We start from the raw sequence: 25,477 nt of genomic DNA on the forward strand, positions 1-25,477 counted from the left end.
CTGTATGGGGAGAGGTAACATATTCTATATACACGTGGTGATACGTATCATCTGTATGGGGAGAGGTAACATATTCTATATACACGTGGCGATACGTATCATCTGTATGGGGAGAGGTAACATATTCTATATACACGTGGCGATACGTATCAGAAGACTGGGAGAGGTAACATATTCTATATACACATGGCGATACGTATCAGAAGACGGGGAGAGGTAACATATTCTATATACACGTGGCGATACGTATCAGAAGACGGGGAGAGGTAACATATTCTATATACACATGGCGATACGTATCATCTGTATGGGGAGAGGTAACATATTCTATATACACGTGGCGATACGTATCAGAAGACGGGGAGAGGTAACATATTCTATATACACGTGGCGATACGTATCATCTGTATGGGGAGAGGTAACATATTCTATATACACGTGGCGATACGTATCATCTGTATGGGGAGAGGTAACATATTCTATATACACATGGCGATACGTATCAGAAGACGGGGAGAGGTAACATATTCTATAGACACATGGCAATACGTATCAGAAGACGGGGAGAGGTAACATATTCTATATACACATGGCGATACGTATCATCTGTATGGGGAGAGGTAACATATTCTATATACACGTGGCGATACGTATCAGAAGACGGGGAGAGGTAACATATTCTATATACACATGGCGATACGTATCATCTGTATGGGGAGAGGTAACATATTCTATATACACATGACGATATGTATCAGAAGACGGGGAGAGGTAACATATTCTATATACACGTGGCGATACGTATCATCTGTATGGGGAGAGGTAACATATTCTATATACACATGGCGATACGTATCATCTGTATGGGGAGAGGTAACATATTCTATATACACATGGCGATACGTATCAGAAGACGGGGAGAGGTAACATATTCTATAGACACATGGCAATACGTATCAGAAGACGGGGAGAAGTAACATATTCTATATACACGTGGCGATACGTATCATCTGTATGGGGAGAGGTAACATATTCTATATACACGTGGCGATATGTATCAGAAGACGGGGAGAGGTAACATATTCTATATACACATGGCGATACGTATCATCTGTATGGGGAGAGGTAACATATTCTATATACACATGACGATATGTATCAGAAGACGGGGAGAGGTAACATATTCTATATACACGTGGCGATACGTATCATCTGTATGGGGAGAGGTAACATATTCTATATACACATGGCGATACGTATCATCTGTATGGGGAGAGGTAACATATTCTATATACACATGGCGATACGTATCAGAAGACGGGGAGAGGTAACATATTCTATAGACACATGGCAATACGTATCAGAAGACGGGGAGAAGTAACATATTCTATATACACGTGGCGATACGTATCATCTGTATGGGGAGAGGTAACATATTCTATATACACGTGGCGATACGTATCAGAAGACGGGGAGAAGTAACATATTCTATATACACGTGGCGATACGTATCATCTGTATGGGGAGAGGTAACATATTCTATATACACATGGCGATACGTATCAGAAGACGGGGAGAGGTAACATATTCTATATACACGTGGCGATACGTATCATCTGTATGGGGAGAGGTAACATATTCTATATACACATGGTGATACGTATCAGAAGACGGGGAGAGGTAACATTGTCTATATACACGTGGCGATACGTATCAGAAGACGGGGAGAGGTAACATATTCTATATACACGTGGCGATACGTATCAGAAGACTGGGAGAGGTAACATATTCTATATACACGTGGCGATACGTATCAGAAGACGGGGAGAGGTAACATATTCTATATACACGTGGCAATACGTATCATCTGTATGGGGAGAGGTAACATATTCTATATACACGTGGCGATACGTATCATCTGTATGGGGAGAGGTAACATATTCTATATACACGTGGCGATACGTATCAGAAGACGGGGAGAGGTAACATATTCTATATACACGTGGCGATATGTATCAGAAGACGGGGAGAGGTAACATATTCTATATACACGTGGCGATACGTATCATTTGTATGGGGAGAGGTAACATATTCTATATACACGTGGCGATACGTATCAGAAGACGGGGAGAGGTAACATTGTCTATATACACGTGGCGATACGTATCAGAAGACGGGGAGAGGTAACATATTCTATATACACATGGCGATACGTATCATCTGTATGGGGAGAGGTAACATATTCTATATACACGTGGCGATACGTATCAGAAGACGGGGAGAGGTAACATATTCTATATACACGTGGCGATACGTATCATCTGTATGGGGAGAGGTAACCTATTCTATATACACGTGGCGATATGTATCATCTGTATGGGGAGAGGTAACATATTCTATATACACGTGGCGATACGTATCATCTGTATGGGGAGAGGTAACATATTCTATATACACGTGGCGATACGTATCATCTGTATGGGGAGAGGTAACATATTCTATATACACATGGCGATACGTATCAGAAGATGGGGAGAAGTAACATATTCTATATACACATGGCGATACGTATCAGAAGATGGGGAGAAGTAACATATTCTATATACACGTGGCGATACGTATCATCTGTATGGGGAGAGGTAACATATTCTATATACACGTGGCGATATGTATCAGAAGACAGGGAGAGGTAACATATTCTATATACACGTGGCGATACGTATCATCTGTATGGGGAGAGGCAACATATTCTATATACACATGGCGATACGTATCATCTGTATGGGGAGAGGTAACATATTCTATATACACGTGGCGATACGTATCAGAAGACGGGGAGAGGTAACATATTCTATATACACGTGGCGATACGTATCATCTGTATGGGGAGAGGTAACATATTCTATATACACATGGCGATACGTATCATCTGTATGGGGAGAGGTAACATATTCTATATACACGTGGCGATATGTATCAGAAGACGGGGAGAGGTAACATATTCTATATACACGTGGCGATACGTATCATCTGTATGGGGAGAGGTAACATATTCTATATACACGTGGCGATACGTATCAGAAGACGGGGAGAGGTAACATATTCTATATACACGTGGTGATACGTATCAGAAGACGGGGAGAGGTAACATATTCTATAGACACATGGCGATACGTATCATCTGTATGGGGAGAGGTAACATATTCTATATACACGTGGCGATACGTATCATCTGTATGGGGAGAGGTAACATATTCTATATACACGTGGCGATACGTATCATCTGTATGGGGAGAGGTAACATATTCTATATACACATGGTGATACGTATCAGAAGACGGGGAGAGGTAACATATTCTATATACACGTGGCGATACGTATCATCTGTATGGGGAGAGGTAACATATTCTATATACACATGGCGATACGTATCATCTGTATGGGGAGAGGTAACATATTCTATATACACGTGGCGATACGTATCAGAAGACGGGGAGAGGTAACATATTCTATATACACGTGGCGATACGTATCATCTGTATGGGGAGAGGTAACATATTCTATATACACATGGCGATACGTATCATCTGTATGGGGAGAGGTAACATATTCTATATACACGTGGCGATATGTATCAGAAGACGGGGAGAGGTAACATATTCTATATACACGTGGCGATACGTATCATCTGTATGGGGAGAGGTAACATATTCTATATACACGTGGCGATACGTATCAGAAGACGGGGAGAGGTAACATATTCTATATACACGTGGTGATACGTATCAGAAGACGGGGAGAGGTAACATATTCTATAGACACATGGCGATACGTATCATCTGTATGGGGAGAGGTAACATATTCTATATACACGTGGCGATATGTATCAGAAGACGGGGAGAGGTAACATATTCTTTATACACACGGCGATACGTATCATCTGTATGGGGAGAGGTAACATATTCTATATACACGTGGCGATACGTATCATCTGTATGGGGAGAGGTAACATATTCTATATACACATGGTGATACGTATCAGAAGACGGGGAGAGGTAACATATTCTATATACACGTGGCGATACGTATCAGAAGACGGGGAGAGGTAACATATTCTATATACACACGGCGATACGTATCATCTGTATGGGGAGAGGTAACATATTCTATATACACGTGGCGATATGTATCAGAAGACGGGGAGAGGTAACATATTCTATATACACACGGCGATACGTATCAGAAGACGGGGAGAGGTAACATATTCTATATACACGTGGCGATACGTATCATCTGTATGGGGAGAGGTAACATATTCTATATACACGTGGCGATACGTATCATCTGTATGGGGAGAGGTAACATATTCTATATACACATGGCGATACGTATCATCTGTATGGGGAGAGGTAACATATTCTATATACACGTGGCGATACGTATCATCTGTATGGGGAGAGGTAACATATTCTATATACACATGGCGATACGTATCATCTGTATGGGGAGAGGTAACATATTCTATATACACATGGCGATACGTATCATCTGTATGGGGAGAGGTAACATATTCTATATACACGTGGCGATATGTATCAGAAGACGGGGAGAGGTAACATATTCTATATACACGTGGCGATACGTATCATCTGTATGGGGAGAGGTAACATATTCTATATACACGTGGCGATACGTATCATAAGACGGGGAGAGGTAACATATTCTATATACACGTGGCGATACGTATCATCTGTATGAGGAGAGGTAACATATTCTATATACACGTGGCGATACGTATCATCTGTATGGGGAGAGGTAACATATTCTATATACACATGGCGATACGTATCATCTGTATGGGGAGAGGTAACATATTCTATATACACATGGCGATACGTATCAGAAGACGGGGAGAGGTAACATATTCTATATACACGTGGCGATACGTATCATCTGTATGGGGAGAGGTAACATATTCTATATACACGTGGCGATACGTATCATCTGTATGGGGAGAGGTAACATATTCTATATACACATGGCGATACGTATCATCTGTATGGGGAGAGGTAACATATTCTATATACACGTGGCGATACGTATCATCTGTATGGGGAGAGGTAACATATTCTATATACACGTGGCGATACGTATCAGAAGACGGGGAGAGGTAACATATTCTATATACACACGGCGATACGTATCATCTGTATGGGGAGAGGTAACATATTCTATATACACACGGCGATACGTATCAGAAGACGGGGAGAGGTAACATATTCTATATACACACGGCGATACGTATCAGAAGATGGGGAGAGGTAACATATTCTATATACACACGGCGATACGTATCATCTGTATGGGGAGAGGTAACATATTCTATATACACGTGGCGATACGTATCATCTGTATGGGGAGAGGTAACATATTCTATATACACGTGGCGATACGTATCAGAAGACGGGGAGAGGTAACATATTCTATATACACACGGCGATACGTATCATCTGTATGGGGAGAGGTAACATATTCTATATACACACGGCGATACGTATCAGAAGATGGGGAGAGGTAACATATTCTATATACACACGGCGATACGTATCATCTGTATGGGGAGAGGTAACATATTCTATATACACGTGGCGATACGTATCATCTGTATGGGGAGAGGTAACATATTCTATATACACGTGGCGATACGTATCATAAGACGGGGAGAGGTAACATATTCTATATACACGTGGCGATACGTATCATCTGTATGAGGAGAGGTAACATATTCTATATACACGTGGCGATACGTATCATCTGTATGGGGAGAGGTAACATATTCTATATACACATGGCGATACGTATCATCTGTATGGGGAGAGGTAACATATTCTATATACACATGGCGATACGTATCAGAAGACGGGGAGAGGTAACATATTCTATATACACGTGGCGATACGTATCATCTGTATGGGGAGAGGTAACATATTCTATATACACGTGGCGATACGTATCATCTGTATGGGGAGAGGTAACATATTCTATATACACATGGCGATACGTATCATCTGTATGGGGAGAGGTAACATATTCTATATACACGTGGCGATACGTATCATCTGTATGGGGAGAGGTAACATATTCTATATACACGTGGCGATACGTATCAGAAGACGGGGAGAGGTAACATATTCTATATACACACGGCGATACGTATCATCTGTATGGGGAGAGGTAACATATTCTATATACACACGGCGATACGTATCAGAAGACGGGGAGAGGTAACATATTCTATATACACACGGCGATACGTATCAGAAGATGGGGAGAGGTAACATATTCTATATACACACGGCGATACGTATCATCTGTATGGGGAGAGGTAACATATTCTATATACACGTGGCGATACGTATCATCTGTATGGGGAGAGGTAACATATTCTATATACACGTGGCGATACGTATCAGAAGACGGGGAGAGGTAACATATTCTATATACACACGGCGATACGTATCATCTGTATGGGGAGAGGTAACATATTCTATATACACACGGCGATACGTATCAGAAGACGGGGAGAGGTAACATATTCTATATACACACGGCGATACGTATCAGAAGATGGGGAGAGGTAACATATTCTATATACACACGGCGATACGTATCATCTGTATGGGGAGAGGTAACATATTCTATATACACACGGCGATACGTATCAGAAGACGGGGATAATGTAATGACAGATTTGGTGCCCGGTAACGTCTACTACACAAGGCTTCTTTCTTAGAGGATTACGGGGTGCCTGATAGACACCCGCCCCTCTCTGCACCCGCCGCACATATACCGCCTCCCAGCGCGTCTTTCATTCTTTCCTTTAAATAATTTACTCAAGGAAAGTTTTTTGGCTTTAAAGAGAATTTGTCATCAGACTGGTGTTTAATCCTGCCGAGCTGCGGGTAATGGACGGCGATAGCGGCTGCGCTGATGGAGATTAGCATATGTTTTTACATTTCTATTCCTCGTGTGTTCTTGTATGAAATCTCTGGATTCTCTGCGGAGTGTCGCTCAGCGGCGCTGATATTAGACTGTTGCTTTCAGTCTTCCTTAGGCTTCTATGTGCAAACACTGAGCAGACTAGGACATGCTCTGAGTTTTGCGGCGCGGACTCTCGTCCTTCTCTGAACCTATAGAAGTAAATGGGTCAGTGGGCGGTCTGGGGAAAACCAACACAGCACCCTGAAATAATACACGTGTGCAAGAGGGGTAACGCTAACCTCCTAACATACAGTATACTGAGAGTGTAGCACGGCCCGGTTTAGACATCACTGGAGTTTAACGCAATATCTCCCCGCAGGGTACGGTAATGGGGTCCTAGGAAGTCCTTGCAGGACCTTGTGTTTTGAGGGAGCAAAGGTAGGTCAGAGGAGACAAATGGACCTTACAGGGCACACAGAATTTCGGTCTGCACCCAACCTTGTGTGGCGCTCACTGCTGTGCCAGATATAGTGTGCACTCGGCCGTTATTAGCGTGCACTCGATGGTTGTCACACTTAAGCCGGCCATACACATGCAATTTTCATTGGCAGAGATGGCCACTCCATGTATTTGCCATGAGCAGCTGTTTGCGGCCGGCCTATGGCAGACTTTAGATCATGTTCGGCCAGCTTTATACAAGTAGGGGTTGCAGGGCCGGGGTCTGTGCTGTCTGTGCGGTCAGGCCCTCTCTCTGCCCCCCTCGCTTTTACCTGTGATATCCATTACCCGCTGTGTAGGTTGCCGGCTGCTCGTGTACACGACGTTCTGTGTCGGAGTTCCCTGTAAGAACAGGTGGGATGTATGGAACAGCTGGACTCGTATTCAGTTACAGACTCATCTGACACCACAACCAGCCAGTCGGCCATATGTGCGGGTTAACCCCTCTGCTGCTGGGATGTGGTCTACAATAGTTCAATGGTGGTGAGTAACCCGTTAGTCAGGGGCCAGGTCTGTAGGGTCAAGCCGTGGCCTCCATCTGTATAGACCATCACTGGGATACATCATCTGTGTTACACGTCCTACCCCCTGTTATATAGAGGACAGCAAGCAGCCATAACATTAAAGGTAAAGTGCACAACTCTCATGACAATGGCGCCTCCCAGAGGTAGGATAGATTAGTATTCATCCGTCAATCCCTACTAAAACCACAGGGTCATGGGGGCCTAAGGGGTATGAGGTTTGACTGCAGTATGTATAGTACAGTCCTATACAGTCTATATTCCACCTTGGGGACATTATAAGAATTCATATTCCTGCAGACAGGCGCAGAGGTCCTGAATTTAGGGATCCAGATGACGGTATCTTATTATAGGAGCCGAGATATTAGGAGAGAAGCCGCATGTGATGGATGAGAGCAGACTGGGCAGCGAGCCAAAGACCTGCAGCAGAGAGCCTGCTAGTATAGGGGTATATGGAAGTATATAGTGCTGTATACGGTATGTGATACTGAACAGATATAGGTATATACCACATAGCTAGTACATGAACAATCCCATGTATCTTCCTAGTCCCCTATGTGGTCACATCCTAATGCCTGTGTACAGGAGCAGAGCTCAGATTAGTGTATGTCTGCTGCCACCACGTGTTCAGATCTGGTTACTGCAGCCTGGTGAATGCCGTATATTCCCATATTACAGGACTACCTTGTAGTTATAGTTCAGTTCTGTATATAGTAAAGCAGTCAGTCTATATTGTTGTCTACTCGCTGTCAGGATGTGGAGGAATAGACAAGAAAATCATTTACAATGGAGACTCCGACGCAGATGTGACCCTGCCTGAAGTCCCTGGTCTCTGAAGTGACTGGTGTATTTGACCTCACCGCACCCCTGCGAACCCCTGAGGGGTTCAGGTGTCTCTCGATTTACTGAAGTATCAAACACTGATGACTTCTACTGAGAGGGCCTGAGGTCACGGTGGCCCCTTCCCCTCTCTCTATGGCAAGATTAACCTCATTAAAATTGATTTACCTTCATAAATTTTTCTGTTTCCCACCTGCACCTTGTTCTTGCCTATGACACTGGCAGGGAGGAGAGCTAGATTTGGTGATCCCCTGTTACAAGTCCCTTGGGGTATGGCAGCTCCCAATTATTATATATGGAGGCTCTCCTTGAGACCTCAGAGCTAACCAAGCCTTACAGCAGTCTACAGGTCCTTGTCGAGAAGACTGGATGCCCATGAGACATTCCCGATCAGACAGAGTGAATTCTCTTTTCTGACACTGTGGTGAGCGCTAGAAAGTTTTTCTATCCAGTCCCTCCAGCACATTTACTACACACTGGTCAGTCTGTGGGGGGCACTGAGTGATATTGGCATAAATGGGGTGTATATTCTCAGTCTGTAGATCCCCATTCTCTTGTGCTGATGCTGTCCATTATTATATTAATCCTATGGTGCTCTGTACAGTATTATATTAATCCCATGGTGCTGTACATTATTATATTAATCCCATGGTGCTGTACATTATTATATAATCCCATGGTGCTGTACATTATTATATTAATCCCATGGTGCTGTACATTATTATATTAATCCCATGGTGCTGTACATTATTATATTAATCCCATGGTGCTGTACATTATTATATTAATCCCATGGTGCTGTACATTATTATATTAATCCCATGGTGCTCTGTACATTATTATATTAATTCCATGGTGCTCTGTACATTATTATATTAATCCCATGGTGCTCTGTACATTATTATATTAATCCCATGGTGCTCTGTACATTATTATATTAATCCCATGGTGCTGTACATTATTATATTAATCCCATGGTGCTGTACATTATTATATTAATCCCATGGTGCTCTGTACATTATTATATTAATCCCATGGTGCTGTACATTATTATATTGATCCCATGGTGCTCTGTACATTATTATATTAATCCCATGGTGCTGTACATTATTATATTAATCCCATGGTGCTCTGTACATTATTATATTAATCCCATGGTGCTCTGTACATTATTATATTACTCCCATGGTGCTGTACATTATTATATTAATTTCCATGGTGCTCTGTACATTATTATATTAATCCCATGGTGCTCTGTACATTATTATATTAATCCCATGGTGCTCTGTACATTATTATATTAATCCCATGGTGCTCTGTACATTATTATATTAATCCCATGGTGCTCTGTACATTATTATATTAATCCCATGGTGCTGTACATTATTATATTGATCCCATGGTGCTCTGTACATTATTATATTAATCCCATGGTGCTCTGTACATTATTATATTAATCCCATGGTGCTCTGTACATTATTATATTACTCCCATGGTGCTGTACATTATTATATTAATTTCCATGGTGCTGTACATTATTATATTAATCCCATGGTGCTGTACATTATTATATTAATTCCATAGAGCTGCACATTATTATATTAATCCCATGGTGCTGTACAGTATTATATTAATTCCATGGTGCTGTACATTATTATATTAATCCCATGGTGCTGTACATTATTATATTAATCCCATGGTGCTCTGTACATTATTATATTAATTCCATGGCGCTTTACATTATTATATTAATCCCATGGCGCTCTGTATATTATTATTAATCCCATGGCGCTATACATTATTATATTAATCCCATGGTGCTCTGTACATTATTATATTAAGCCCTCGGTGCTGTACATTATTATATTAATCCCATGGTGCTCTGTACATTATTATATTAATCCCATGGTGCTCTGTACATTATTATATTAATTCCATGGTGCTGTACATTATTATATTAATTCCATGGTGCTCTGTACATTATTATATTAAGCCCTCGGTGCTGTACATTATTATATTAATCCCATGGTGCTCTGTACATTATTATATTAATTCCATGGTGCTGTACATTATTATATTAATCCCATGGTGCTGTACATTATTATATTAAGCCCTCGGTGCTGTACATTATTATATTAATCCCATGGTGCTCTGTACATTATTATATTAATCCCATGGTGCTCTGTACATTATTATATTAATTCCATGGTGCTGTACATTATTATATTAATCCCATGGTGCTCTGTACATTATTATATTAATCCCATGGTGCTCTGTACATTATTATATTAATTCCATGGTGCTCTGTACATTATTATATTAATCCCATGGTGCTCTGTACATTATTATATTAATCCCATGGTGCTCTGTACATTATTATATTAATCCCATGGTGCTCTGTACATTATTATATTAATCCCATGGTGCTCTGTACATTATTATATTAATCCCATGGTGCTGTACATTATTATATTAATCCCATGGTGCTCTGTACATTATTATATTAATCCAATGGTGCTCTGTACATTTTTATATTAATTCCATGGTGCTCTGTACATTATTATATTAATACCATGGTGCTCTGTACATTATTATATTAATTCCATGGTGCTCTGTACATTATTATATTAATCCCATCGTGCTGTACATTATTATATTAATCCCATCGTGCTGTAAATTATTATATTAATCTCATGGTGCTGTACATTATTATATTAATCCCATCGTGCTCTGTACATTATTATATTAATCCCATCGTGCTGTACATTATTATATTAATTCCATGGTGCTGTACATTATTATATTAATTCCATGGCGCTGTACATTATTATATTAATCCCATGGCGCACTGTACATTATTATTAATCCCATGGCGCTGTACATTATTATATTAATCCCATGGTGCTCTGTACATTATTATATTAATCCCATGGTGCTCTGTACATTATTATATTAATCCCATGGTGCTCTGTACATTATTATATTACTCCCATGGTGCTGTACATTATTATATTAATCCCATGGCGCACTGTACATTATTATTAATCCCATGGCGCTGTACATTATTATATTAATCCCATGGTGCTGTACATTATTATATTAAGCCCTCGGTGCTGTACATTATTATATTAATCCCATGGTGCTCTGTACATTATTATATTAATCCCATGGTGCTCTGTACATTATTATATTAATTCCATGGTGCTCTGTACATTATTATATTAATTCCATGGTGCTCTGTACATTATTATATTAATTCCATATTGCTCTGTACTTTATTATATTAATCCCATGGTGCTCTGTACATTATTATATTAATCCCATGGTGCTCTGTACATTATTATATTAATTCCATGGTGCTCTGTACATTATTATATTAATTCCATATTGCTCTGTACATTATTATATTAATCCCATGGTGCTCTGTACATTATTATATTAATACCATGGTGCTCTGTACATTATTATATTAATCCCATCGTGCTGTACATTATTATATTAATCCCATCGTGCTGTAAATTATTATATTAATCTCATGGTGCTGTACATTATTATATTAATCCCATCGTGCTCTGTACATTATTATATTAATCCCATCGTGCTGTACATTATTATATTAATTCCATGGTGCTGTACATTATTATATTAATTCCATGGCGCTGTACATTATTATATTAATCCCATGGCGCACTGTACATTATTATTAATCCCATGGCGCTGTACATTATTATATTAATCCCATGGTGCTCTGTACATTATTATATTAATCCCATGGTGCTCTGTACATTATTATATTAATCCCATGGTGCCCTGTACATTATTATATTACTCCCATGGTGCTGTACTTTATTATATTAATCCCATGGCGCACTGTACATTATTATTAATCCCATGGCGCTGTACATTATTATATTAATCCCATGGTGCTGTACATTATTATATTAAGCCCTCGGTGCTGTACATTATTATATTAATCCCATGGTGCTCTGTACATTATTATATTAATCCCATGGTGCTCTGTACATTATTATATTAATTCCATGGTGCTCTGTACATTATTATATTATTCCATGGTGCTGTACATTATTATGTATGGTGCTCTGTACATCATTATATTAATTCCATGGTGCTCTGTACATTATTATATTAATTCCATGGTGCTCTGTACATTATTATATTAATTCCATGGTGCTCTGTACATTATTATATTAATTCCATGATGCTATGTACATCATTATATTAATTCCATGGTGCTCTGTACATTATTATATGAATCCCATGGTGCTGTACTTTATTATATTAATCCCATGGTGCTCTGTACATTATTATATTAATCCCATGGTGCTCTGTACATTATTATATTAATTCCATGGTGCTCTGTACATTATTATATTAATTCCATATTGCTCTGTACATTATTATATTAATCCCATGGTGCTCTGTACATTATTATATTATTCCCATGGTTCTGTACATTATTATATGAATCCCATGGTGCTGTACTTTATTATATTAATCCCATGGTGCTCTGTACATTATTATATTAATCCCATGGTGCTCTGTACATTATCATATTAATTCCATGGTGCTGTACTTTATTATATTAATTCCATGGTGCTCTGTACATTATTATATTAATCCCATGGTGCTGTACATTATTATATTAATCCCATGGTGTTCTGTACATTATTATATTAATTCCATGGTGCTCTGTACATTATTATATTAATCCCATTGTGCTCTGTACATTATTATATTAATCCCATGGTGCTGTATATTATTATATTAATCCCATCGTGCTGTACATTATTATATTAATCTCATGGTGCTGTACATTATTATATTAATCCCATGGTGCTCTGTACATTATTATATTATACCCATGGTGCTGTACATTATTATATGAATCCCATGGTGCTGTACAGTATTATATTAATCCCATGGTGCTGTACATTATTATATTAATCCCATGGTGTTCTGTACATTATTATATTAATTCCATGGTGCTCTGTACATTATTATATTAATCCCATGGTGCTGTATATTATTATATTAATCCCATCGTGCTGTACATTATTATATTAATCCCATGGTGCTCTGTACATTATTATATTATACCCATGGTGCTGTACATTATTATATGAATCCCATGGTGCTGTTCTTTATTATATTAATTCCATGGTGCTCTGTACATTATTATATTAATCCCATGGTGCTGTGTACATTATTATATTAATTCCATGGTGCTCTGTACATTATTATATTAATCCCATGGTGCTGTACATTATTATATTAATCCCATGGTGTTCTGTACATTATTATATTAATCCCATTGTGCTCTGTACATTATTATATTAATCTCATGGTGCTGTACATTATTATATTAATCCCATTGTGCTCTGTACATTATTATATTAATCCCATGGTGCTGTATATTATTATATTAATCCCATCGTGCTGTACATTATTATATTAATCCCATGGTGCTCTGTACATTATTATATTAATCCCATTGTGCTCTGTACATTATTAGATTAATCCCATGGTGCTGTATATTATTATATTAATCCCATCGTGCTGTACATTATTATATTAATCTCATGGTGCTGTACATTATTATATTAATCCCATGGTGCTGTACATTATTATATTATACCCATGGTGCTCTGTACATTATTATATTAATTTCATGGTGCTGCATATTATTATATTACTCCCATGGTGCTGTACATTATTATATTAATCCCATGTTGCTGTACATTATTATATTAATCCCATGGTGCTGTACATTATTATATTAATCTCATGATGCTTTTGATTTGAGGGATTACATACGGTACACAAAATATACAAACAAATATTGTATAATACTAGCGGTGACTGACTGGCACAGGGGGGTAGAGAGCCCTGCCCGTGTGGGCTCACAGTCTATGAGGGGCGGGGGATAGAGACATCAGGTGAGGGCACTGCGCCTGTTACTGGATTATAATGGCTGAGAACTATTTTGCAGCTTTTTGATAGCAGAATCCTGGCGTGCAGAGCTTGGTCACTTTCCCCTCACAATCTAGTGATGTTGCTAAATTTCTTGCCCTCCTGCTTGTCTGCATCCTAATAGAAGATGAGACCCTGCTCTATCCCGGGTCTCACAGCTGTATCGCCTCAGTGTACAGGATAGTTTGTGCCCCCCTGACCTCTCCCAGTTCAGGTCCGGTGTATCTGATCCCTTGCTGGTGCGCAGCGCCCCTCCCTGGTCACACCGTGGTACGAGCTCCCGCACATCTCATACAGCGAGCGTCCGGTGGGACACTGGGACTCTGTTCTGCTCCATAAGAAAGAAGTCTTTGTGGCGACAAGGCTTTAAATCCAGTCACCAGAGGCTCTTCGTGCCAAACCAGGGGGGCAGGAATCTGACTACCAGCACATTCTTGTACTCTTTAGTAATGGGAAAGGGATATTAATGTAACCCCTTCCTGGCCGCAGAGGTGTCTCCTCTATCTGATGACGGCGTTAATGGTTAATCCTGCACGTTACACAGTGGCCGCGCCATACACAGCTCCCATTGTCAGAGCCCATGCCCCTGTATGTAGAAAGCAGCACGCGTGTCATTGGGTTTCCTCTATGAACACGTCTACAGTTTTAGGAGCAGGTGTCCTGGAGCCCCAAAGTTACACAGAGGATGGAGTTAGGTCATTGTACATCTGGTCTTGGAGCCATGGACCTCTTTCATGACTTAGAGGATCTTTCCTTCCTCGGTCTGACCATGCCTGCTATTTAGGAAGGAGTCAGAGTTGGTGGTTTGGCCTTCCAACTCCACAGCCTTGGTTAAACTGTGCCAAATATCTAGTTCCTCATCTATCCACCGGTCATGTTAACAGAGTTCCGTGTCCGTGTCCCTTGTACATATGGAGCAGCAGGTTGAGCATGCTCTTATCATCTCTAACACTACGTCGCCCACCTTTAGCAGTCCCATAGAGATAAATGGAGCGGCAGCATGCAACCTTAACCACACATGAGCACCATTCAACACTATCCTTGGTTAGGCGATAAGTTGGTTCTTGGTACATCCACCAGATCACATTCACACCACGTTATTCCCCGTCTTAGGCCTGGAACCTTCTTTATATTGACCATACGGTAATATTACAGGAGTCTATCCCCAGGATGAGGACAATGGCTGACTATGAAGATGGCATCTGACTATAAGGATTGGGACAGAGTATAAGGATGGGGGCTGACTATAAGGATGGCATCTGAGTATGAGGACAGTGGCTGACTATGAGGACAGTGGCTGACTATGAGGATGTTGGTTGACTATGAAGACGGCGGCTGACTATGAGGATGGGGGCAGACTATGAGGATGGGGGCAGACTATGAGGATGGTGTCTGACTATGAGGATGGTGTCTGACTATGAGGACGGTGGCTGACTATGAGGACGGTGGCTGACTATGAGGACAGCGGCTGACTATGAGGACAGCGGCTGACTATGAGGATGTTGGTTGACTATGAAGACGGCGGCTGACTATGAGGATGGGGGCAGACTATGAGGATGGGGGCAGACTATGAGGATGGGGGCAGACTATGAGGATGGGGGCAGACTATGAGGATGGGGGCAGACTATGAGGATGGGGGCAGACTATGAGGATGGTGTCTGACTATGAGGATGGTGTCTGACTATGAGGACGGTGGCTGACTATGAGGACAGCGGCTGACTATGAGGACAGCGGCTGACTATGAGGTTGGCGGTTGACTATGAGGACAGCGGCTGACTATGAGGTTGGCGGTTGACTATGAGGATGTCGGCTGACTATGAGGTTGGCGGCTGACTATGAGGATGGCGGCTGACTATGAGGATGGCGGCTGACTATGAGGATGGCGGCTGACTATGAGGTTGGCGGCTGACTATGAGGTTGGCGGCTGACTATGAGGTTGGCGGCTGACTATGAGGATGGCGGCTGACTATGAGGATGGAGGCTGACTATGAGGATGGAGGCTGACTATGAGGATGGCGGCTGACTATGAGGATGGAGGCTGACTATGAGGATGGCGGCTGACTATGAGGACGGCGGCTGACTATGAGGACGGCGGCTGACTATGAGGACGGCGGCTGACTATGAGGTTGGCGGCTGACTATGAGGATGGCGGCTGACTATGAGGATAGTGTCTGATTATGAGGATGGCGGCTGACTATGAGGATAGTGTCTGATTATGGGGATGGCGCCTGACTATGGGGATGGCGGCTGACTATGAGGATGGCGGCTGACTATGAGGATAGTGTCTGATTATGAGGATGGCGCCTGACTATGGGGATGGCGGCTGACTATGAGGATGGCGGCTGACTATGAGGACGGTGGCTGACTATGAGGACGTTGGCTGACTATGGGGATGGCGGCTGACTATGAGGTTGGCGGCTGACTATGAGGATGGTGCCTGACTATGAGGACGTTGGCTGACTATGGGGATGGCGGCTATGAGGACAGTGTCACTCTCGGCCTCTTACCCTCGCGCTCTCTGTACTCTGCTTACAGGCAGTGTTTTTTGTCCCGGGGGATGAAATGTGTTTATTAGTAAATTCTCGGAGTCCAGAAATCCCACATGGAAAATGTTACAGAGCGAGGAGACAGCTGCCGCCTGTCCTGCAGGATGAGGCTGGTCATAGACGGGCACTGAAGGACCTGGGAATGAATAGCGGCCATTGTGCCCTGTGTCTGGGCTCCCTGTCTGTACATCCCTTGTAGGACCAGTCTGTGCTTTATCTGCCCTCGGCCTGGGCTCTGACATATAGATCTGTGTGCTGATACTTGGTGTCCTTAGTGTCCTCGCTGTCGTTCTGTCACTTGCTAAGCTGGGTTAGTGTGGTTGTCGACATGTAGGTGTCAGGGGCAGGTAAAGGGACAAAGCTACTTTGGGTATATTTGGTTGTGTCAGGAGACCCATCATCTTTGTCTTTCACTAGACCCCGATCCTTACATAAACACCTTCGTCACATTATATCTATGGAGAGGCGCTCCAATGGTCCAACACAAAATCCAACATGGTGGATCCTTATTTGCCCCAGCAGTGGACAGTCTTGGAGGGTCACATCTATTGTCTTGGCTGTAATAAGAGCCCAATGAGAGGGTTTCCTTCCCCGTTGTGATGGGCCCGGTTCCCATTTCTGACCCTCCCTGAGTTCCTCCTCTGCTACGATATGAACTATAGATGGAAATATTTAGACAGTGAGGTCAAACAGTTGTAAAATGGCACAAAACTGCAGCAAGGAAATCACCGTGTCCTGAACTCTCGGAGTCTGTCCCGCCGAGCTCTGGCCACAAAGGCTTCTCTGAAGTCTGACGGGGAATCTTGAGCACCACTTGCTCCATCTGTGCTTGGCTGGCTGTAACTTTCTCCTGGATCGCCAGCGTAGAACAGAACAGGATCTAGGGCACTAATATCTAAGCCACTAGTATCTAAGTCACTGTATCTAAGCCACTAGTATCTAAGCCACTGTATCTAAGCCACTAGTATCTAAGTCACCATATCTAAGCCACTAGTATCTAAGTAACTAGTATCTAAGTCACTGTATCTAAGCCACTAGTATCTAAGTAACTAGTATCTAAGTCACTGTATCTAAGCCACTAGTATCTAAAGCACTGTATCTAAGCCACTAGTATCTAAGTCATCGTATCTAAGCCACTAGTATCTAAGCCACTAGTATCTAAGTCACCGTATCGTAGACACTAGTATCTATGTCACTGTATCTAAGCTACTAGTATCTAAGTCACCGTATCTAAGCCACTAGTATCTAAGTCACCGTATCTAAGCTACTAGTATCTAAAGCACCGTATGCAAGCCACTAGTATCTAAGTCACCGTATCTAAGCCACTAGTATCTAAGTCACCGTATCTAATCCACTAGTATCTAAGTCACCATATCTAAGCCACTAGTATCTAAGTCACTGTATCTAAGCCACTAGTATCTAAGTCACCGTATCTAAGCCACTAGTATCTAAGTCACCGTATCTAAGCCATAGTATCTAAGTCACCGTATCTAAGCCACTAGTATCTAAGTCACCGTATCTAAGCTACTAGTACCTAAGTCACTGTATCTAAGCCACTAGTATCTACGCCACTAGTATCTAAGGCATTGTATCTAACCCACTAGTATCTAAGTCACCGTATCTAAGCCACTGTATCTAAGCCACTAATATCTAAGCCACCGTATCTAAGCTACTAGTATCTAAGTCACCGTATCTAAGCCACTAGTATCTAAGCCACTGGTATCTAAGTCACTAATATCTAAGCCACTAGTATCTAAGTCGCTGTATCTAAGCCACTAGTATCTAAGTCACCGTATCTAAGCCACTAGTATCTAAGTCACCATATCTAAGCCACTAGTATCTAAGCCAATAGTATCTAAGTCACCGTATCTAAGCCACTAGTATCTAAGTCACCAGTATCTAAGCTACTAGTATCTAAGTCACCAGTATCTAAGCCAATAGTATCTAAGCCACCAGTGATTCCAATAAGACTGAGCTTATATTGCCTCATCCTAAAGGCAACGACCCAGCGAGCAGAGGGGGGGGGGGCTCTTACTCCTCCTGATGGGGCGACGGCACGAAGAGAAGCTCCTATAGATAAAGATAGTTACAAGCCCGGACTTATTACTGTAAGACAAGGCTGCTACATTGTATACCGTGTCTGGGGGGCAGTGGTGGGATGTGAACCCCAAAACCTTGTATGATTATACATGACTCCCACTGGGACGCACCTCAGCTGCTGAAGAACCTCTTCTCTATAGTATAGTGACGTCAGATTGTGATGTATATACAGTTATCACACGTGACACCTGTTCTCTCCCCGGTCTCAGGCCGCATACATCTCACTAACAATAGCGTCCTGTACGTGCGGCCGCGCAGATGTTGCACTAACCATTTGCCCCGGGTCTCCAACCTCAGGCTTCCTGTGCCAGGAGGTGGCCGCGGGGTGAGACTCGGTGCAGGTTGTGTTAGTTCAGGTGATGGGAGACGGGCGTCCGCTCACAGGGAGAGATTGTGGAGCGGAACCCGCCTGTTATTTCAGATGTGAGAGAAAAGGAGGATATTTAGATTCTTCCATGGTCTGGATCCTGCCGGGAATAACAGGCTCATTGTGAGTGCAGCCAGCGGCAGGAGCTCAGTCACTCGGGGCTGCAGTCGGCTGCACTTTGGCTTACAGGACTCCATCATTAACCCCTGTGCATTGTGGAAGTGGAGCAGTGAGTGCCCTGCGAGTGACTGTGCTGGTCCTGGGACTGTAAAGCATCTCTCGTGTCAGTATCTGGTGCACCCACCGGTGCAATGTGCTCATGGCTGCCCCTAGTCGTGTCTATCAGCTCTGCCAGTGTTACCCCATCTGCCCTATAACTACTGACCGTACTGCGGCCTGACACCTACACCCTGACAACACTACAGGAGATCCATGTGTCAGGCTCCGCCTCCTGCGGTACTGCATATAACTGCGGCCGTCACTTTTATCTAAGGGGCTTACAGTGATCTCACCAGAGATTAACCCCTTCATGCCGCAGTCACTTTTTTATATTCGTTTTTGACTCCCCGCCTTCAAAACACTTTTTTTTTTCTATCACAGACCCTTATGAGGGCTTATGTTTTGCAGGACAAATTGTACTTCGTAGTGGTTTAATTTATTATCCCAGATCATGTACAGGGGAGCTGCAGAAAAAACCTCACAATGGGCGGGAAGAAGTTACTGACTCCGCCTACAAAGTAAACTATGTTTATATTATAGAATTATTACTAGTATATAATTAGATGTATATACAGATTGTTACATATTTACTATCCTGTACTGGTCTATAGGACTACTCTATACTGGTCTATAGGACTACTCTGTACCGGTCTATAGGACTACTCTGTACCGGTCTATAGGACTACTCTATACCGGTCTATAGGACTACTCTGTACCGGTCTATAGGACTACTCTATACTGGTCTATAGGACTACTCTGTACCGGTCTATAGGACTACTCTGTACCGGTCTATAGGACTACTCTATACTGGTCTATAGGACTACTCTGTACCGGTCTATAGGACTACTCTGTACCGGTCTATAGGACTACTCTATACTGGTCTATAGGACTACTCTGTACCGGTCTATAGGACTACTCTATACCGGTCTATAGGACTACTCTGTACCGGTCTATAGGACTACTCTATACTGGTCTATAGGACTACTCTGTACCGGTCTATAGGACTACTCTATACTGGTCTATAGGACTACTCTGTACCGGTCTATAGGACTACTCTGTACCGGTCTATAGGACTACTCTATACTGGTCTATAGGACTACTCTGTACCGGTCTATAGGACTACTCTGTACCGGTCTATAGGACTACTCTGTACCGGTCTATAGGACTACTCTGTACCGGTCTATAGGACTACTCTATACCGGTCTATAGGACTACTCTGTACCGGTCTATAGGACTACTCTGTACCGGTCTATAGGACTACTCTATACTGGTCTATAGGACTACTCTGTACCGGTCTATAGGACTACTCTGTACCGGTCTATAGGACTACTCTATACTGGTCTATAGGACTACTCTGTACCGGTCTATAGGACTACTCTGTACCGGTCTATAGGACTACTCTATACTGGTCTATAGGACTACTCTGTACCGGTCTATAGGACTACTCTGTACCGGTCTATAGGACTACTCTATACTGGTCTATAGGACTACTCTGTACCGGTCTATAGGACTACTCTGTACCAGTCTATAGGACTACTCTATACTGGTCTATAGGACTACTCTGTACCGGTCTATAGGACTACTCTGTACCGGTCTATAGGACTACTCTATACTGGTCTATAGGACTACTCTGTACTGGTCTATAGGACTACTCTGTACCGGTCTATAGGACTACTCTATACTGGTCTATAGGACTACTCTGTACCGGTCTATAGGACTACTCTGTACCGGTCTATAGGACTACTCTATACTGGTCTATAGGACTACTCTGTACCGGTCTATAGGACTACTCTGTACTGGTCTATAGGACTACTCTGTACCGGTCTATAGGACTACTCTGTACTGGTCTATAGGACTACTCTGTACTGGTCTATAGGACTACTCTATACTGGTCTATAGGACACCACAGTCCTCCCCTGTATCCCCTGTTGCTGCACACCAGTCTTTCTCTGTACCCTGTATAGGTGCACCCCCGTCCTCCCCTGTACCCTGTGTAGATGCACCTGACTCTTCCCCTGTATAGGTGCACCCCAGTCCTCCCCTGTATCCTGTGTAGGTGCTCCCCTGTACCCTGTGTAGATGCACCCCACTCCTACCCTGTATCCTGTATAGATGCACCCCAGTCCTCCCCTGTATCCTGTATAGATGCACCCCAGTCCTCCCCTGTATCCTGTGTAGGTGCACCCCAGTCCTCCCCTGTATCCTGTATAGGTGCACCCCAGTCCTCCCCTGTATCCCCTGTAGGTGCACTCCAGTCCTCCCCTGTACCCTTTGTAAGTGCACACCAGTCCTCCCCTGTATCATGTGTAGGTGCACCCCAGTCCTCCCCTGTATCCTGTATATGTGCACCCCAGTCCTCCCCTGTATCCCCTGTAGGTGCACTCCAGTCCTCTCCTGTACCCTTTGTAAGTGCACACCAGTCCTCCCCTGTACCCTGTGTAAGTGCACACCAGTCCTCCCCTGTATCCCATTGGTGCACACCAGTCCTCCCCTGTATCCCCTGTAGGTGCACCCCTGTCCTCCCCTGTATCCTGTGTAGGTGCACACCAGTCCTCCCCTGTATCCTGTATAGGTGCACCCCAGTCCTCCCCTGTATCCTGTGTAGGTGCACACCAGTCCTCCCATGTATCCTGTGTAGGTGCACACCAGTCCTCCCCTGTATCCCCATGTATCCTGTGTAGGTGCACACCAGTCCTCCCCTGTATCCTGTATATGTGCACCCCAGTCCTCCCCTGTATCCCCTGTAGGTGCACTCCAGTCCTCCCCTGTACCCTTTGTAAGTGCACACCAGTCCTCCCCTGTACCCTGTGTAAGTGCACACCAGTCCTCCCCTGTATCCTGTGTAGGTGCACACCAGTCCTCCCCTGTATCCTGTGTAGGTGCACACCAGTCCTCCCCTGTATCCTGTGTAGGTGCACACCAGTCCTCCCCTGTATCCTGTGTAGGTGCACACCAGTCCTCCCCTGTATCCTGTGTAGGTGCACACCAGTCCTCCCCTGTATCCTGTGTAGGTGCACACCAGTCCTCCCCTGTATCCTGTGTAGGTGCACACCAGTCCTCCCCTGTATCCTGTGTAGGTGCACACCAGTCCTCCCCTGTATCCTGTGTAAGTGCATACCAGTCCTCCCCTGTATCCCCTGTAGGTGCACTCCAGTCCTCCCCTGTATCCCCTGTAGGTGCACACCAGTCCTCCCCTGTAGGTGCACTCCAGTCCTCCCCTGTATCCCCTGTAGGTGCACACCAGTCCTCCCCTGTAGGTGCACACCAGTCCTCCCCTGTATCCTGTGTAGGTGCACACCCGTCCTCCCCTGTGGTTACTGCAGCCTTCAGATAATGGGAGGTGTCCCAGGAGCTGGATAACAGCATACTATAAATACACTGCACACACCGATGCCAAAACTTAGGCCCGGCCTACGTGTCCCAGTGAAGCTCACCTGAAGACGTGCAGAGGAGAGAGTACGAGAGGAGGTGATGTCACCCGGCACGTCCTCCACAGCGGGGTCACCCTGAGGAGAAGCATTGTCTCCAGGGAGCTTCAGTATATAAGTATAATGTATATATGTATAAGGCCATGCAGATCATCCTGCTCTTCTTCTTTTATTGCCAGGAATTTAGCAGTCGGAATAGGGATACAGAATTTCCCAGAAGGCCTTGCAGTCAGTCTTCCTCTACGTGGAGCCGGAGTGTCTACATGGAAGGCGTTTTGGTGAGTTGATGGGGTGTACGATAAGGTAACGTCGTACGGTTGTGCATTATAACATTGAGCGTGAACAGTCTGCAGAAGTGCAAGGTTTGACCATGTCACTAGCGACTCTCTCTTCTCATCCACAGGTACGGGCAGCTCAGTGGCATGGTGGAGCCTATGGCCGGGGTATTAGGAGCCTTGGCTATATCACTGGCAGAACCCCTGTTGCCCTACGCATTGGCTTTTGCTGCGGGTGCCATGGTGTACGTGGTGATGGATGACATCATTCCAGAAGCCCAAACTGGGTAAGAATACAGGACGCAGAAGAAGAGTTATAGATGGCGACTGGGCAGGGTCCATGTCTGTGTACGCTATAAAGTTTGGGATTATGCTCAGAACCTAGTAATAGGATGCCAGATTCTCCGGACATCCGCTTGTTACACAAGAATATTCAAGAAAAAAAAAAAGAATCAGGTATTGTTATATATTTAAAGGGATTGTCCAGTGGGAATAATTTGTCAGAGGTCTCAAAGTGGGTTAAAAAAAATAAAATTCCCGTTCTCCAGGCTCCGGCTGGTCTCTGCTTCCTGGGTAGGATGGAGTGGCTAAAATCAGGCGCTGCCTGGTATACCATGGATCCTGTAGGTGGCGCTGCTTCCTTAACGCACTACCCGCTGTGTCCAAGTCAAACCAGGTGGATTAGGGTTGCATATAGTCTCTGCTTGGACCATGCAGCACCCGAGGCAGCGCCACCTGCTGGATCCTCGCAGAAACCTATTCTAACCATCCCATTCTAGACCCAACCCAAAGGACATGCCCAATATAACCTCTGAGCCAATCATGGTCCTCAGAAGTGACCCCGCCCCCAGCTAGTGATTGGCTGCACATCACTTCCTGTGCGTCACGATGGATCCAGGATGTAGAGAGCAGCTCCACCCACTGACCCATATCTATAGCCCCATGCACTGACCGCTGCTTCTTCTCCTTCCTCACAGGGGTAACGGGAAGCTGGCCTCCTGGACCTGTATTTTGGGCTTTGTAGTGATGATGTCCTTGGATGTGGGTCTGAGCTAACGACACGGTGGAAGTGACGGACATGAGGAGGGGGAGGTGCTGGCGCCGCGTCTCTCATGTTTACGCTTTTTGAAGAATAGTAGCTTTTATAAATGATGGGTGATGATTGAGGATCCGCGGGCACGCCCATGAGCGAGGAGCGGCCGCGGGTCAGGGGGGGGGTATTTGTAGAAATGAATGGCGGGTTGTATTGATTGGCAGCTTGTCCTAGGTGTTATGTATTGTTAGGTTGGCTAATGCTATATGGGTGGAGATGACTATAATGGAAGGACCATGAGGGAGGGGTCACAATGCTGATCTGCCTGGGCACGGCTGTGCTTGTTACTACAGCTCTGTCCCTGCTTATCCAGGCACAGTCGCAGCAGGGTACACGCCAAATCCCAGGGTTCCTCATTTACGGTAGATGTTCCTTCGCCCCTCACATGCTAAGAAAAATGGTAGCAGGGGATGCATCCGGGCCAGAAGGAGTATGGAAAGGTGACTGGAGCCCTGCAGCTAGCTGCAACATGACAGGAGTCTTACCCTGGTCACCTGACTGTGGGCCCCCTCCCCTTTGGACCCGGTTGGATCTGAGATGAGATGCTATTGGAAAAAGGGGTCGTATTGTCATCCATCTTACCCAAACCGCTGGAAGTGAACGTTCTCCAACTTGCTC

General features: G+C 43.7%; 1 protein-coding gene across 1 annotated transcript in view; it reads left to right on the top strand.

Annotated features, from left to right (window-relative positions):
- Positions 1-25,092, top strand: part of SLC39A11 (solute carrier family 39 member 11) — a 216,575-nt gene extending 191,483 nt beyond the window's left edge. The window contains exons 7-9 of the mRNA XM_075278149.1: positions 23,671-23,769; positions 23,895-24,053; positions 24,744-25,092. Coding sequence (XP_075134250.1) covers positions 23,671-23,769; positions 23,895-24,053; positions 24,744-24,822 — 337 coding nt within the window. The 3' untranslated portion in view covers positions 24,823-25,092. The remainder of the gene's footprint in view (positions 1-23,670; positions 23,770-23,894; positions 24,054-24,743) is intronic.
- Positions 25,093-25,477: the final 385 nt, after the last annotated feature.

This window comes from Leptodactylus fuscus, chromosome 6 (genome assembly GCF_031893055.1).
Source record: "Leptodactylus fuscus isolate aLepFus1 chromosome 6, aLepFus1.hap2, whole genome shotgun sequence".
Lineage (NCBI taxonomy): Eukaryota > Metazoa > Chordata > Amphibia > Anura > Leptodactylidae > Leptodactylus > Leptodactylus fuscus.